At 41.4% G+C, this 15,792-nt stretch overlaps 1 protein-coding gene across 2 annotated transcripts in view; it reads right to left on the bottom strand.

The window, feature by feature from the left end:
• rspo2 (R-spondin 2) overlaps positions 1–14,597 on the bottom strand; it is a 64,353-nt gene extending 49,756 nt beyond the window's left edge. Inside the window, exons 1-2 of one of the 2 annotated variants that reach the window (XM_017709141.2) lie at positions 14,207–14,597; positions 13,628–14,107 (exon numbers count right to left, since the gene is read on the bottom strand). In XM_017709141.2, coding sequence (XP_017564630.1) covers positions 13,628–13,727 — 100 coding nt within the window. In that variant the 5' untranslated portion in view covers positions 13,728–14,107; positions 14,207–14,597. The remainder of the gene's footprint in view (positions 1–13,627; positions 14,108–14,206) is intronic. The other variant, XM_017709142.2, reaches the window with a different exon arrangement.
• Positions 14,598–15,792: the final 1,195 nt, after the last annotated feature.

Here is a 15,792-nt window from a genome sequence, read left to right as displayed (position 1 = left end):
GGCAATGCCTCTCAGTCTGAGACACAAAGCTCATAAAGCATTTTGTGACAGTGATAGAACTAATTAAGTGTTTTATATCCAGAGCCATAACCATGTCACATTCCTTCACCTGCCATGTGTGAATGGAGCCTGAATTGTTGGATAAACTGATGACACTTGGAGTAAACAAGCAACAGTTCCATGCACAAACAGTCTGAAATCAATTTGGGAGCATGCATCTACTGCTAGTGACCCTCAAAGACTTCTTAATGTTTGAGCTACATGTTCTGATCTTTAGAGAGAGAGAGAAAAAGAGAGAGAGAGAGCAAACCAGAGAAGGAGAGAATGAATGAGAAGGAAGAGAATGGAGAGACAATGAGCTCAGCACCAGGACTCTGTAATGACTTCCATTCCTGGACCTGATTGAAACCACACCAGGGCTTCTGAGTTCCACACACACACAGGCAACCAGGCCAGATTGGCTTCTGCACTCTTCAGCTCAGCTCTGGTGGCTTCTAGTTGCCCAAGCAGGACGTCCCAAGGCAGGAACTATGCTACAGAGATTATGAGAGGGTGACCCCGACTCTGTCCACATCCTCCGGACAGCCAAATTACAAGCGTGAGCTCCTCTATTTCATCTGACCAACTCGTTTCCACCCAGGAGCGAAGGCGAGGCGTGCTGAGCTGGGGTTTGATGTGGGGTGGGAGTGTAATTAGAGGCCCTATAACATGCAGGGGAACAGAGGAAGCTTGTCCATCTGTCGAGTGGCAGAGTGATGAGGAGGGGCTGGGGCAGCCCCGAATTGCCCTGGAGTTGCCGCGGCGAGCTGTGTAGGCAATGGTTGTAAATATCCGAAAAAGCCGGAGACAGGCCCCACATGCCCAGCATCCGCTGCTGTATGAGTGTGTGCATGCGTCTGCGGGGGCCTCCGCATCTCATGTTACAGCAAAAGCCTCACAGATCGATTAGGGCTGGATAGGAGGTAGAACTTGAAATATTTCTCAGAACTCGATGGGACCTGACTATTCATGTTGGAGTTTAGTCAGGTTTGGACATAATTTCTCAAATATTTGTGGTGCGAGGGTCAGGTTCAAATTTCATGTTCGGGTTTGTAATAGCCCTTCTCCTACCTTTAACGGATGTTGGCCTGCGTTTACCCCTGCTTTACCCTGCTATTGCTCAAGTTTTATTCTTATTTTATCACGTTACAGTTGGAATGGAGAGAATCCTCTCAGGCTACAGTCAGTTTTGGACAGAATTTGATCAGGCTACAGTATTATAGTTATTACAGTATACTACAGTTGGGATTAAACAAATTCTTTGGAGCTACAATCTAGTTCAGAAGGATTTTTTTCCAGGCTACAAGTTTTTGTCAGACTACAGTCAGGTGTGGATAGAATTTTGTCAGGCTACAGTTAGGATTGGACAAGATCTATTTGAGATCAGACAGAATTTTGTTTTTTTTTTCAGTTGGGATTGGACAGGATTTTCAGTTCGGCTGCAGCTCAGATCAGACAGAATTTTGTCATGTTACAGTCAGGTTTGAACAAAATATTGTCAGGCTACGGTCAAAACAAGACTGAATTTTGCTTGGCTACTATTGGAGTAGTACTATACTATCAGAGAGAATTTGGTTTTGATACAGTTGAGATCAGACAAAATTGTATTTGGGTGAAAATCAGGCAGACATTCATTGGGCTACAGTGAGGATCAGGCCAAATTTTGTTAGGCTACATTTTGGATTGGAAAGAATTTCTCAGGCTACAGTCAGAATTAAAGATACAGTCAGAATTAAGGCTACAGTCTGGATTAGACAGATTTTTGTCAGGCTTGATTTAGGATAAGACAGTATTTTGTCAGGTTTCAGTTAGGACTGGGACCAGACAGTTTGGGCTACAAATTTGGTTTTACTTGGTGCTGTGGACTGGGCCTGGAACAAAAGAAACTGAGGAGCATGAATTTATTTCTCAAGCTCAACAATTAAACACAGGGCATGGATTGTAAAACACCTAACGCTCCTCACCTCCTTTTTCTCCTTCATATACTGCATCCTTTGCCATGTAAAAGGCTTAATATTCCAGGTAATGAGCACTTAAAAACATCAATTCAAACTGTCCCAAACACTCTTTCGACACCTCATTAGCCACTCTTTCCTCTCGGCTCTCCTGACTTGATATTAGGTGGGTGTTGAGGACGTGGGGTCTGTCTTGAGGCACACTGGAAAAAGGGTCAAGTACAGGTCAAACTGCTGGTGACAGGGCTTGCTGATGTGATCACAGAATTGGCATATAAAAAAATTTACTCAGTTTTGCAGTTTTTCAATATTTGCTATTGCTATTCAATATTTAATATCATTAGTTCCCTTTATTCACATTCAAGTGGAACTCCAAGCTATCAAGCAAAAATGAAAGGCACTCAATAAATGAGGGAAAATCTCTCTCTTTTGGACTATTTCTATTAGTCAATGTAAAGGAAGCCTACTATTGTGAAACAATGTAAAAGCAAACAAAAAACATACCATATTTTATTTAACAGCATTTTTATGCTTACAGGGATGTAAAAAACTTCCAATCATAAAAGCCAAATAATGAGAAAAAATACAGAAAGAAATATACAAGAACTCTGTGATAATAATCTGTGGAACTCATAAACTATCCCCTATAGAATTACAGAATTTAACTACTTTTCTAATACTTATCTATAACACTCTTTAATAGAATCTGTCTTTAATAGACTTCTCCATTTTGCCATTGTGTGACTCAAGACACTTTTTTCAATTATTTGCAATTTTGTTTCATGCACACCTTTTGGAAACAAGTCCCACATTCAAGACTTTTACTGCTCAGTAAACTAAGGCCTATTGTACTCAAATGGTTTACCATATTTAGTAGTTTTATAAGCAAATGTTTTAAGGTATAATTGCTTTGGAGGTTTGCTATTAAGGGGGTAACAAAGGTGAAGGTTAAAATTAAACTCTCTCTCATGTGGCACACTGGACCTTTTGTCTGTGGCCCTGTAGTTTCCAATCGCCATGGGGGAATATGGAGTGTATTATAAGATTTATATAATAAGTCCTTTTTATTTCACATTTCCGAAAATGAACTTTTACAGTGCGGTAAAATGTGGCCTGAAAGAAAACCATCTGTTTGGCATTTAGCATTGCCAGCACATGGGATCCTCTGATGACAATGATTGAGGGGGAAGAGAGGATCCCCTTTTGTACGAGTCTGTGAGGGAGAAAAAAAAAATACACAGAGAACCCGAATCCTAACACACAACGAACGCTTCACTCGCAAAGTGCTATGACAAGACAAATGGATGATGTGGAGAAGTGTTACAAAAAGCTCTCTTTCATCTGTGTGAACACTTCTCCATTCTCCCTAACAGCCTACGAACAGAGACGGGCTATTGGCGGGGTAATCACTCCAAATCTGAATCAGGAGCCTATGGGTGTGTTTAAATGAGTCAAAGCTAACTGTAGTTGTTGGGGGAAGGGGTGTTTCTGTGGTAAACAAAAACAAAGAAAACCAAAACCAGATAAGCCGCAGAGGGTCATATGGGGCTGAAGGAATCTGTCTGAGTGTGAGTTCATGCCACTGCTGTTCCCTCTGAGAGGAAGCCAGAGGAGTGCCATAGCACTGCGGCAGCTAAGCCCAGCAGTACCAGCCAAATACCCCAGCCAGCTCAGTGACTGGGCTCTTCAGATTTGTCATTAAACTAATAAATCAACTAAAACAGAACTGACGGTGCTTTGTTGGAACACAATTGCTCACGCATGTTCCTCATCAGAGTGGTGCTAGTGGCCTAGGAGCTCAATCAGAGCTGAAACACGTCTGAGGACAAATCTACTGGTGACAGAGTGAATAAATTATTAGACTCTCTCTCTTCCAAGAACTAGCGATGAAACCAGAGATGCTACAATATTTCTTTCGTTTTCCAGTACTAGTACTGACACTGAAGCCTATCCAATATTTTTATTTTTAAAAAGTCTAAGCTTTAAAATGAGCCATTTTTATTGTTTTTTTGGAGAATGTCACTGTGTAAGTAAGACTCCTCAAACAGACACCCTGAGGAAGACGCACCAATAACAAGACTTAAACACAAACACAAAGAAGGTTTTTAACACAAAGAATCACCCACACTGCAAATGTTTTAAATTAGACTATTCAAAATAAAAGAACTGTAATTCTAGTACAACACTGGGACACCTACATGTGTTTATGTTAATGTTACTGGTGTCATCACAAGACCTACTATACTTCAGTTTATGTTATGTTGTGTTATAAGCAATTTTGTGACTTTTTAATTTGATTTGTTACATGATCACATTGTGTTTGTTCTTTCTACGCAATCCAGCATTTTCTGCTTGTATTTCCCAATGTCAGTACTTTACTACTGTTGTTGGAGGAAAACCTTGTATGTCCAAAACAAGAACTCTACAGGAGAAGGAAAAAACCTACCTTACTTTTAATAGTTAAAGAAGTTACTGAAACAGACTTTTTCCAAGTCATTTTTGACTTTGTTTTTTCTTTTGATCCATTCATCATGAAATTTACACACAATGTAAATGGAAACAGGCTTTTTCAAATTGTCAAAAACTAGAAAACGTCAAACAATGGAAATACAAGGTTTTCTTCTGACAGCAGTGTTTTGGTGGATTTTTGTCTGAAATTGATGGCAATAGAATGACTGAGTCAGGAGAAAGAAAGAAAAACACTAAACCATGTAGTGAGTCACCACGTAAAGCCTGAAATAATAAAAGTCAGAGGTGTCGAGTTGGATTTTGCGAGGATTTGTCAGACCACGTTATACGTTTTCATGAATTAACATCACACACACAGGCTCAAACTGAAAATACAAAACATTTTTAGGTCTCAAATGCTAAATCAACATATTGATGAAGATGAGAGGTAGATAATTCAGTTACATCCTTGGAAGACACACCCTTTATTAAGTTTTGACAGAGTTCACTTTGAATAATCGTTCAACTCATCAGATTCATCTGCTCAGGAAGGAGGTCTATAGCTCAACTGGCATTAGAAAATGGTCCTCTGCACATTGCAGCACAGCATGTGAAATGTTGAGTAAAATGCTTGTAGTTTTTGTATTTCTTGAATGTTAATGGTGAGTTTTTTTTTCTTTTTCCAACCTATCAAACATCAGATAAGCATATCAACTATGTATCAAGACACATACTGTGTAACATGAAAATATCTTATTGTGATTTTACACTTCTGCCATACTGCCCACCGCTATGATGCAAAGTATATTATTCAAAGAAAGATCTGCTGCATGAGTCCCTCTTTTTAGGAGGAATATTTCAAAGAACCATACCTAACTCACTCTGTCTAGCTTAAGAAACGGAATTTATCTGAGGCCAGAGGTTCTTGAACTCAGATTCATACACATACAAGTGAGAACCATGTGAGAAAGACACCGAGAGACAGAAAATGTTCCTTCACATCTGTACTACCTCAGGACTCTATGAGTGTGAGTGATTTAATCCCTATCAGGTGACAGAGCTCAAATGAAACCATCTCTAGCTGATCTCTTCAAATATGCTCCCCTCACGGCAGCTACCTTTCCTCTTCTCCCAAGCCACCTCTCTCTCTCTCTCACCTCAGACAGCCCTCCTTGGTCAGAAGCTCTTCTTCCTGAGCACTACATGAAGGCTATTCACAATCACGAACCTCTGCTCACTTTTCAGGGCTTGGTAAAGCGATCACACCATGTTGCGGTGGGGTGAACGCTAGCACATCACACCAGCTACTTAACGAGCCAGTGGAGAAGTGCTGTCCAAGGCCCGAGTCACCCCAGCCACCGGAAAGACTGGCTATTGGATCGCATCAGGCAGGATTCATGCACACATACACACACTTGCTGACTGGAGGAAGAACATCCACCTCATGGATTAGGGTGGCATCATGTGAAAAGCCCTCGTTAAAAGATATGCCGTCTGCAGCCCTTTTCACTTTTTCCAATGGAGAGTGGCAAACGGCATTTTTTTAGAAAAGTCTCTTGGAGCTTTCTCCCTCCCTGTCAGGCACTTAATCACAGTCTTATATTGCATGAACATAGCAGGGGCCAACATTAACACTTACACCCATTAACCTGGGACCTTGTGTAAGCTTACAGCAAACACTGCTCTGTATTCAACAGTTCTCTTCCCTGTCGATCTGCCATGACTGTCTATGCCAGTCAAGTTTCAGTGAACTGATCACAAAGACATATTTAAACAAGCATGTTTTCTTCTCCCTGAAAATATTAGCTCTTCACCCAGTACTGTATAAAGGTCAGAGACCGCCCTCTATTCATTTGATTTCCATTTTATACTGCCATTAAGTACATTTGACTGGAAATTAAATCAGTAGAGGGTGGCCGTTGACTTATCTCTTCTGTTCGAGCGCCGGTCATCTTATTCACACCATTCAGTCGTTCAATTAATACTGGAATGATAAACTGACAGTTCTTCTGTTTTCTCACACTTTAGTTGTATTTCCAGTCACCATGAGTGAGTTCCGTGATATCTGGCTCTCCGCAGTTACACTGTGGACTTGAAGCAGAACCAATTAGTAGCATTTACCATGCTTGACAGAATAAAACTTAAGAGATCAGATCTCATTATGCCTGTGAGTATATTAACTCCTTAAACTCTAAGGGCCTGTTTGTGGGCCCACACTCCAGTTCCTCACTCTTATAACTACGCAAGTATCATTTACATAGTATTTACTGATTAATTTATAGCAATTAATGACTAATATGTATTTTGAATAAATGTGTACTCCAATGCTTTTCAACTATATCTACATCTACTCTTTATGTATCAAAAGCTCGATTAGCGCAAACAATCATTTAGACATTTCCTGTGTTTAGTAGAAGAACAGAAAACATATTTAAGAAACACACAATGTGCAGTTGCTGAAACACATTTGGCTTCTATTATAAGCGGTACATGCTAGCCTGAACGTCCATCTTACAGGCCTTGAATACCTGTTGATATTTCCAAATAAGTCTGAAATATCTGAAAACGTCTTCACAAAATCACCTATAAAAACAATAATAGCGGTCTGTCTGACGGAACAGATACGCTTCCATTATAGTGAATGCTTCAGTCTACACCCACTAAACATTTTTGCTGCATTTTATACACTTAATTTTTTATTATATGCAGAAGTGAAGCGTAAACTCATTAAAGAGCCATATTCTCACCTTTTATAGTGATCTAAACTATATTTTTATTTACTAAAATGCGATTATCTTGGGGGCCTAGTAGTTGCAGGGCAGCTCTTGCGCTGTACTAACTGTGTGATGAGGAGACTCTTCTCGGATACAGGTAAACCTGTGATTGTGATTTTGTTCTGATAATCAGATGCACTGTGAAGTTTTAAAGCTAAGTGTAAAACTACTTCATTAGAAAGGAAAAGGAGAAAAAAGTGCTGATACTCTAACCTGAACAAGTTATATGATGGACAATAACTTCAATGGACAAGTGGAAAGCAGTGCTATGAAATGTGTTGTAGTGTCAGTTACAGTTTTTGTGGCTTGATGATGAACCTTCTGAATACTAACTACAATCGAAAGTACCAGCGCATTCATTATTATTTATTACAAACGGATTTCTATTATCTGCTGTAACCAACCACAAACTACAGATGCCTCTGATAGATATTAGGTTGGAAAATCCTTTATAAACATTTTCTTTAAGATTAATTACTGAATAGTCTGAGACAGTCAAGGGTTTAAACTGCTAAAAGAAAATGGCCTGACTCTTACATACCCCTTCCTCATAATACAGAGATTCCAGATACAGCATGTCTAGGTGATACAGGTGCCTGGACAACAAGGGTAGACACTAATCCATCACCGCATTCTCTCTCCCTTTCAGGAAGCAAAAAGCTCCAGAAGCCCTGCTCCGGAGATCTCAGCTAGATTAAGAACGAGCCTATTAAGGAGGACGATGGTGCATCATGTTCTCGTTAGTGTTAAAGTGCAGGTGGTTTTTTCTTTAATCACCTCAGTGTCCGTCACGCTGCTCAGCAGCTCAGTGACAGCAGTAAGCCTTTCCTTTTAACCACTTTCCCATGGATTACAGCGCCCTTGACTTTACGGCTACACGCTTCTATTAGTTCCATTACCGAATGCTTAATCGGACCATTAATCAGAAGTAGCTCCTTCTTAACTGCTCTCACAGCTACTAAGTTTCACATAAAAGGTAAAAAAAAAAAAAAACAGCCAAAGTCTGGGTAATGGTCTGAATACCCTACACATGCACGTGTGCCCACACACATGCTGTGCTTCCAGTCTTTGTGGACAAAACTTTTTAAAATGGCAAAAACAGCTTTCTGAATGGCTCTCATTTTACCCTCCACACTAAAGCAACACCATGCCAACATATATTATATACAAAAATAACATCATTAAATATTTAAAGAGAGGAAGCTGAAACATGCTCCCAACGTGAAACAGTAGCAAAGCACTTCAAACATACAGCCTAGAGGTTACTGATACTGCAATTCCTCTGTATTCTCTTACTGCAGCCTCAAATAAGGCATATCCTAAACTGAAAATCCCTTTTATTTAGTATTTGAATTAATAGTTAAGGAGATTCAGGTAGACGTGTTCTTTCCACAAACTCTACGAAACCTGTGTTGTCAGTTTGAATAGCTAGGTACTCCAAAACAGCTTTGCCTCAAGCCTTTTCTAACCGCAGAGTCAGCAAAGACAACTCTGGGAATACTTTCAAATAACATTAAAACGTGTGTAACAATCATTACACACATGCGTCTCAATAAATGTAATAAATATACTCAAAAATAGAAGTGGACCATTTGTGTTCATTGTTATCTTTTACATACGAGATATGCTACTAGAAAGAACCTTTTAAAAGTTTCAAAACTTACTACATAATGTAAAGTTTCTATGACGTAAAGAACCTTTACATTTCTATAGAACCATGACACATACATATACAGCCATGTGAACGTTCTTAAAATCTTTAAAAGGCTTTTGACGATCACAAATCTGTTTTTCCAATTGATTCTACTAATCACTAAAAAGAACATTTGGTGACACGTTTTTAAAAGAGTGCACAGTAACTATAGTAATATTTCTATATTGTTGTCAAAAAATGTGTTAGCAGCAAAGAGTTAACAGTGCCCCTCCTTCACAGCTCTGCTAGGCTGAGTCCTGCGTCTCGCTTCCTCTGGGCCACACTGGTACTCGAGCCTTTGGCTTTTATGTAGTCAGCAGGTGGCATCATTAGCTAGGGAATAAAAAGGAAAACTAATACCCTGGAGAATAGCAATGATATCATAGCAAGGCTTTCTGGCACCTTTTCTGCTCGCTGTGGAGAGCAGAGTAGGGGGTGAGGAGGTGTAAATTTAATATGTTTCTAGCTGTTGGTTTTGTTTTATTCAAACAGACTACACAAACGGCACAGAGTCTGAGGCACTGGGAGGATGCTGTGTTACAAGACCACCTCTTATACTGATGCCTGATGACTTATTCATTTGAGTCTTGCCATGGATCTAGTCAAAACATCATTAATACAAAGATGACCACATGACACTTCAAACAGTGCATGTTCATAGTTGAGACCACATGTGCTGCTAGGAGCATAAGAGTAGCACAATGGTATTTAGGCAGAATGCGAGGTTGCCGTCTCTGGAATGATTCAAATACCTCTGTAGAGCAGCGTGCCAGCAAAGACTGTATATAAAGCTGTCACAGGAAGCCTCGGGGCAAAACCATATTTGAGTGTTTCATGAGTCTATTGAACCGTGATCTCTCTCCCATGGTTCTCTCAATAAGCATGATAAATAAAGGAAGGAAGCAAATCTAAAGCTTGGCCGTCTGCCACAGCATTTCAAAAAAGTTGCTCCTGGCTTCACTTACTTCAAAACAGCAGAAACCATTCCTCCTTTTCACCCTCCTAAAAACATCCAACTCAGGGGCTGTGCACCGATTCGGCAGCCTGCAGTTGGAGCGCACAAGAACTGAGGAAGGTGTAATTAGCACAGCCATGTAAGGCTAATTTGGATCTCTTTATCACAAAGGATGCACTCACCTTTGCATCCCTGCCACTATTTTCCTCAGTGATCACCCTCTCAGCTCCCACTCACTCACATCCCAAAAGTAAATAAATAAATAACCAAATAAAAACTTTTTTGATTCCATTAAGAGAATTATATTTCTGAGTATCTGAGATCACACAGTTCTCGTCGAAAAACAGGGGAGCAGAAAACGTGTGTGTGCCAGTACCCCGCAGAGATTGCCTGATTATTTGCAGATGGGCAGTGCAACCGGAGTGAAGGTTCCCCTTGGCATGCCACGCATATAATTAAACCTATGATTGCCTCCCAATTCAACATCTCGGAGAAGGAGAAAGCCAAAGAAGCATATCTGCTGTAAATCATCTGCCCTCTCTCTTCAGCTATCTCAGCGTCTCAGAGTCGACTGTCCTATACTGAGCTGGCAGGTTCCTACATTCAGTCGGTGCTGCCCTGCGCATTATGACCTATTCAAAGTTTTCACAGCCTTGATTTTTTCCTCCATGCAACAGGTTGAATCCCTAAAGGCTGGATTAGGCCTAGTCCTGGCCTTACGGTCATTCCAAGGAAAACTGTCCCAACAAAGAAAATTGTTTTTAGCCTAGGCTTAGGGTTACTCTGGGTCTGGGAAACTGGCCCTCAGAGAGGTTAGAAGTGATATGTGAACCCACCAAACAGTGCTAGTTATCTGTGATCAATTAGTAGTGGCTGCCAGTATTTGAGATCAATTATCCAACATTTGAGATGGGGAGACATTTATTCACCTTTCCAGCCAAATCCTGAGAACTAAAGTCTTCTTTCAGTCACACTCCTCAGTTCCACCTTCAGGTTCAGGACTCCACACAGCAGGAGAGATTAAACGTTGCAGGAATCTGTGCAGCTAAAGGAGCATAAATCCTCAGCTAACACTGATAGCATGTAACAGAAGCCTGAGCCGTGGCTTTAGCCGACCTGAGATTAAAGCGGCCAGTTTTCGTGTGTGATGACGGTCAGTGAGACTGGTGAGAACGAGCTCACACTTACATACTTCATTTGTCAAGGCGAACAAATCTGAACCTGACACGGAGTCCTTCCGTTTTGGGAGTGTTACCTGCTGCTCACTTCAGCTTGTTAAAGGCGCCCGTTGACTGCTAACATCCCCAAAAGCGGCAAAGCCGAGAGCAGTAAAAGCTTTTAGACCGCTCAGCAGTAATATAAACGGAGACCGGTCAGTATCCCGTCATTTCAGAGGGCAAAGTTAGCTAATGTGTCGGTGAAGCACCAGCTGATGCGTGACGCGTGTCCACAGTGCGACGGTCACGACCAGCAGTTATCTTTACTACCACAGCAAAGCAGAGCAGACCTCTCACTGCCTGCTCACGACAAGCCATAACTACAGACACTGAACCAAAGCGAGGGAGTAGAAATTTTTCAGGGAAAAAATGTTTGTTAACCAGGTAAATGTAATTCTGAATGAATACGGTAGTTTTTAACCAACCGAGTTACCGAATTAAGCATCATTAAAAAAATAATAATTAACGCATTAGGTTATATAACAATTATATTACTGCTTTTATGTATGCTTAATTTCAATAACTATTCAATTGAACATGTTGGAATAAAACCAAAATAAGAAACAGAAAAAACAAAATAACTGTATTGGACAATTTTGATAAAAAACAAATAAGTGTAATATACTGTGACCAGTTTCAAAGTGAGAGCCATCAGGTGGAAATGAGTAAGTGGTAATCGTGTCAGTATATTAGAGTCTGTATTAGTGTGTCTATATCAGTGCAGTGAGTTGATATCAGCTTGTCTGCATCAGTACGGTGAGTCTATCAATGTGTCTAAATCAGTGCAGTGAGTTTATATCAGTGCAGTGGGTCTGTATCAGCATGTCTATATCAGAGCAGTGGGTCTGTATCAGCATGTCTATATCAGTGCAGTGGGTCTATACCAGCATGTCTATATCAGCGTGTCTATATCAGAGCAGTGGGTCTGTATCAGCATGTCTATATCAGAGCAGTGGGTCTGTATCAGTGTGTCTATATCAGAGCAGTGGGTCTATATCAGCGTGTCTATATCAGAGCAGTGGGTCTGTATCAGCATGTCTATATCAGAGCAGTGGGTCTGTATCAGCGTGTCTATATCAGAGCAGTGGGTCTATATCAGCATGTCTATATCAGAGCAGTGGGTCTGTATCAGCGTGTCTATATCAGAGCAGTGGGTCTGTATCAGCATGTCTATATTAGTGCAGTGGGTCTGTATCAGCATGTCTATATCAGAGCAGTGGGTCTGTATCAGCATGTCTATATCAGTACAGTGGGTCTGTATCAGCATGTCTATACCAGTGCAATGAGTCTGTATTAGCATGTCTATATCAGTGCAATGAGTCTGTATTAGGATGTCTATACCAGTGCAATGAGTCTGTATTAGCATGTCTATATCAGTGCAGTGGGTCTGTATTAGCATGTCTATATCAGTGCAATGAGTTTGTATTAGCATGTCTATATCAGTGCAGTGAGTCTGTATCAGCATGTCTATATCAGTGCAGTGAGTCTGTATCAGCATGTCTATATCAGTGCAATTAGTCTGTATTAGCATGTCTATATCAGTGCAGTGGGTCTGTATCAGCATGTCTATATTAGTGCAGTGGGTCTATATCAGTGAGTCTATTTTAATGTGTATCAGTGCAATGTGCATCAGTGCAGTGAGTCTATATCAATGTGTATCAGTGCAGTAAGTCTATATTAGTGAGTCTATATCAGTGCAGTGAGTCTATATCAGTGTGTATATATCAATGTTTCTATATCAGTGCAGTGAGTCTATAATCAATGCACTGAGTCTATATCAGTGCAGTGAGTCTATATCAGTGCAGTGAGTCTATATCAGTGCGTATCAGTGCAGTGAGTCTATATCAGTGCGTCTACATCAGTGTGTCTATATCAATGCACTGAGTCTATATCAGTGTGTCTATATCAGTGCAGTGAGTCTATATCAATGTGTATCAGTGCAGTGAGCCTATATCAGTGCAGTGAGTCTATATCAGTGCGTATCAGTGCAGTGAGTCTATATCAGTGTGTCTATATCAGTGTAGTGAGTCTATATCAGTGTGTCTATATCAGTGAGTCTATATCAGTGTAGTGAGTCTATATCAGTGTGTCTATATCAGTGTAGTGAGTCTATATCAGTGTGTCTATATCAGTGCAGTGAGTCTATATCAGTGTGTCTATATCAGTGTAGTGAGTCTATATCAGTGTGTCTATATCAGTGCAGTGAGTCTATATCAGTGTGTCTATATCAGTGTAGTGAGTCTATATCAGTGTGTCTATATCAGTGTGTCTATATCAGTGTAGTGAGTCTATATCAGTGTGTCTATATCAGTGTAGTGAGTCTATATCAGTGCAGTGAGTCTATATCAGTGTGTCTATATCAGTGTAGTGAGTCTATATCAGTGTGTCTATATCAGTGTAGTGAGTCTATATCAGTGTGTCTATATCAGTGCAGTGTGTCTATATCAGTGCAGTGAGTCTATATCAGTGCAGTGTGTCTATATCAGTGTAGTGAGTCTATATCAGTGAGTCTGTGCGAAAGACTGTCCTCATTCTGTCCCTCTTACCTCTTTTGTTCCTCCTCCAGCGGTGCGGCTGAGTCTGACAGTGGCTGTAGTCCATACAGTTCAACACGATTAAAGCAAAGGAGAAGAGTCGAAACTGCATCTGGGCGGCTGTGTGAGCTGTCGACTCGGGTCAGAAGGGACAGTAAGCGTGTTGGAGGAGTTTTCCTCTCCAGGCTCCGTATGCGTGGTTTGAAGGTGTAGATGTTTCCAGAGAGGAAAAGCGGAGCTCGGTGTGTCACTCATTAGCCGGGCAGCGCGGCGGACCATCAGCGAGGAAAGTCATTTTACAAAGCATGGACGAAGAGGATGAGGAGGAAAAACACGCGGGAAAAGTGTCCCAGCAGTCTGTGGAGAGAGTTAAAGCGACGCGGTCGGTCTTCACCAACTGAAGAATCTAAACTTTAGCGCGCTGTCCGGATTTATAACGCCGTTCAGTCATAACACTGTAGTGAAGCGCAGATCACCAGCGCTCAAAACGTCCTGTTCAACACAGAGACGATCAGAGGAAGAAAGAGAGAGAGGAGAAGAAGAAGAAAAAGAAAGAAGAAGAGGAAGAAGATCAAGAGGAAGAGGGTATACCTGGCGGGGAAAGTGGGGAAAACGTCCGATCCGTAACAGAACGCAAGATCAAGTTCCTTCCGAGAGCCACAGTGGGCTTGGAGCATACAGCATCCCTCCTGAAGGAAACTTTTCTGTCCTCTCCAGCTCCTCTGGATTCGCTTCACAGCTCCACAGGGTCTAAAGATGGTACTCCGTGGACGCGAAAAGCTCACTGATGATGGTGATGATGATGGTGCCAGACTTTTAGCTCGAACACCTGAGTCTGTGAGCTCCTGTCTGCCTGGAAAGCCTCGGTGTGGATCTCTGCTCGTGCACAGGCTGCTGCTGCTGTTGGTCCTGATGCTTTGCCTGCTTTTACTATATAGCCCTGCTGCTGCTGTCACGTGGAGGCTCCCAGAATCTTGTTAGGCTTTTCAGAGTTTTGAAAGCCCCCACCGCCCCCCCTCTACAGCCCCGCCACTGCCAAAAGAGGGGTGTCGTTTCCCTTTTAACGATGATGCGTACAATTAAGACCAAGCAGCTCTACAGAGATTTTAAAGGACTAATATAGTTTACATACTTTCTCCTCATCTCTTCCATAACCAGCTTTTAACTGGAGTTTCGAGTCTATAAAACCCCAAATCTTTTTATTTCTTTATTTTGTGACGTCTATTATATTAGCCCTGTAGCTTCAGTGCAACTAAAGAAGCAAACTTCACCTATTCAGGCATCAAAACATGCCCGGGCTGATCTACTAAACATGCTTTGGATGAGGGTGAATATTGTGTAAATTTGGGTTTCGCCAGAATCTCAGACCTTCAGTCACCATATCTGATCACCCACCTGCCAGCTTCAGCGTGTTTCTGACTCATTAGCCTCTTCTGCCTTTCCCCTAAGAGCTGATGAGTCTGCGTCGTCATTCTATTTGTACCAACTGCCCTGCAACTTCCTCACAGCTCTTTAGACTGAACTACTGCTGAACACCTGAAAGCATAAACGACGTGGAGCGTTAGACCTACCAGTGCTGAAACACGTCCAGGTTTCAGGGAATAAACTAGTGTGACCCGCGAATGAACGGTTTACTAAGAAACGCATGTGTTAAGCAATTGAAGTAAATTGCGGATTATTTGCGAGCTTTTCCAATGAAAGCAGGTGCCACCGCCACGTTATAACGCGTTAGAAGTAAAGCGCTCTCGGGAACGGTCGAGTATTATGGTGATTTTTTAATTGTAAGCATCTGTGCACCTTCATCTCCACAGCCGCCGCCGCTTTCCTCAACTTCTTTTTTTTCCCTTAAATTAAACCCAAATGTTTTACCCCGCTTGACCACTAGGTGTGGCACTTAATCTTTTATTTATTTGTCCCTTTTTTATGCTCCTCACTTTTGAGGATGTCTCCATTTCCACTGTGATCTACACACAATAATCGAGAAAGCCTCTAGGATGAGGTTTGGACAAACTCGCGCTGAAATATGCGAAGCCAGACCGGCTTCTGGTGAACCGCCATTAAGGCACATAGTACTTTTGACACACCATGAAAAAAAACCCAGTCGGTTTGATGGCTCTGCGGAGAGTCGCACACAAACACCCGCACAAACATCCCGTTCAGTTCAGCGACTGTTCAGC

The sequence above is a fragment of the Pygocentrus nattereri genome, chromosome 3 (genome assembly GCF_015220715.1).
Source record: "Pygocentrus nattereri isolate fPygNat1 chromosome 3, fPygNat1.pri, whole genome shotgun sequence".
NCBI lineage: Eukaryota > Metazoa > Chordata > Actinopteri > Characiformes > Serrasalmidae > Pygocentrus > Pygocentrus nattereri.
This window is presented reverse-complemented; position numbering and strand designations above follow the sequence as displayed.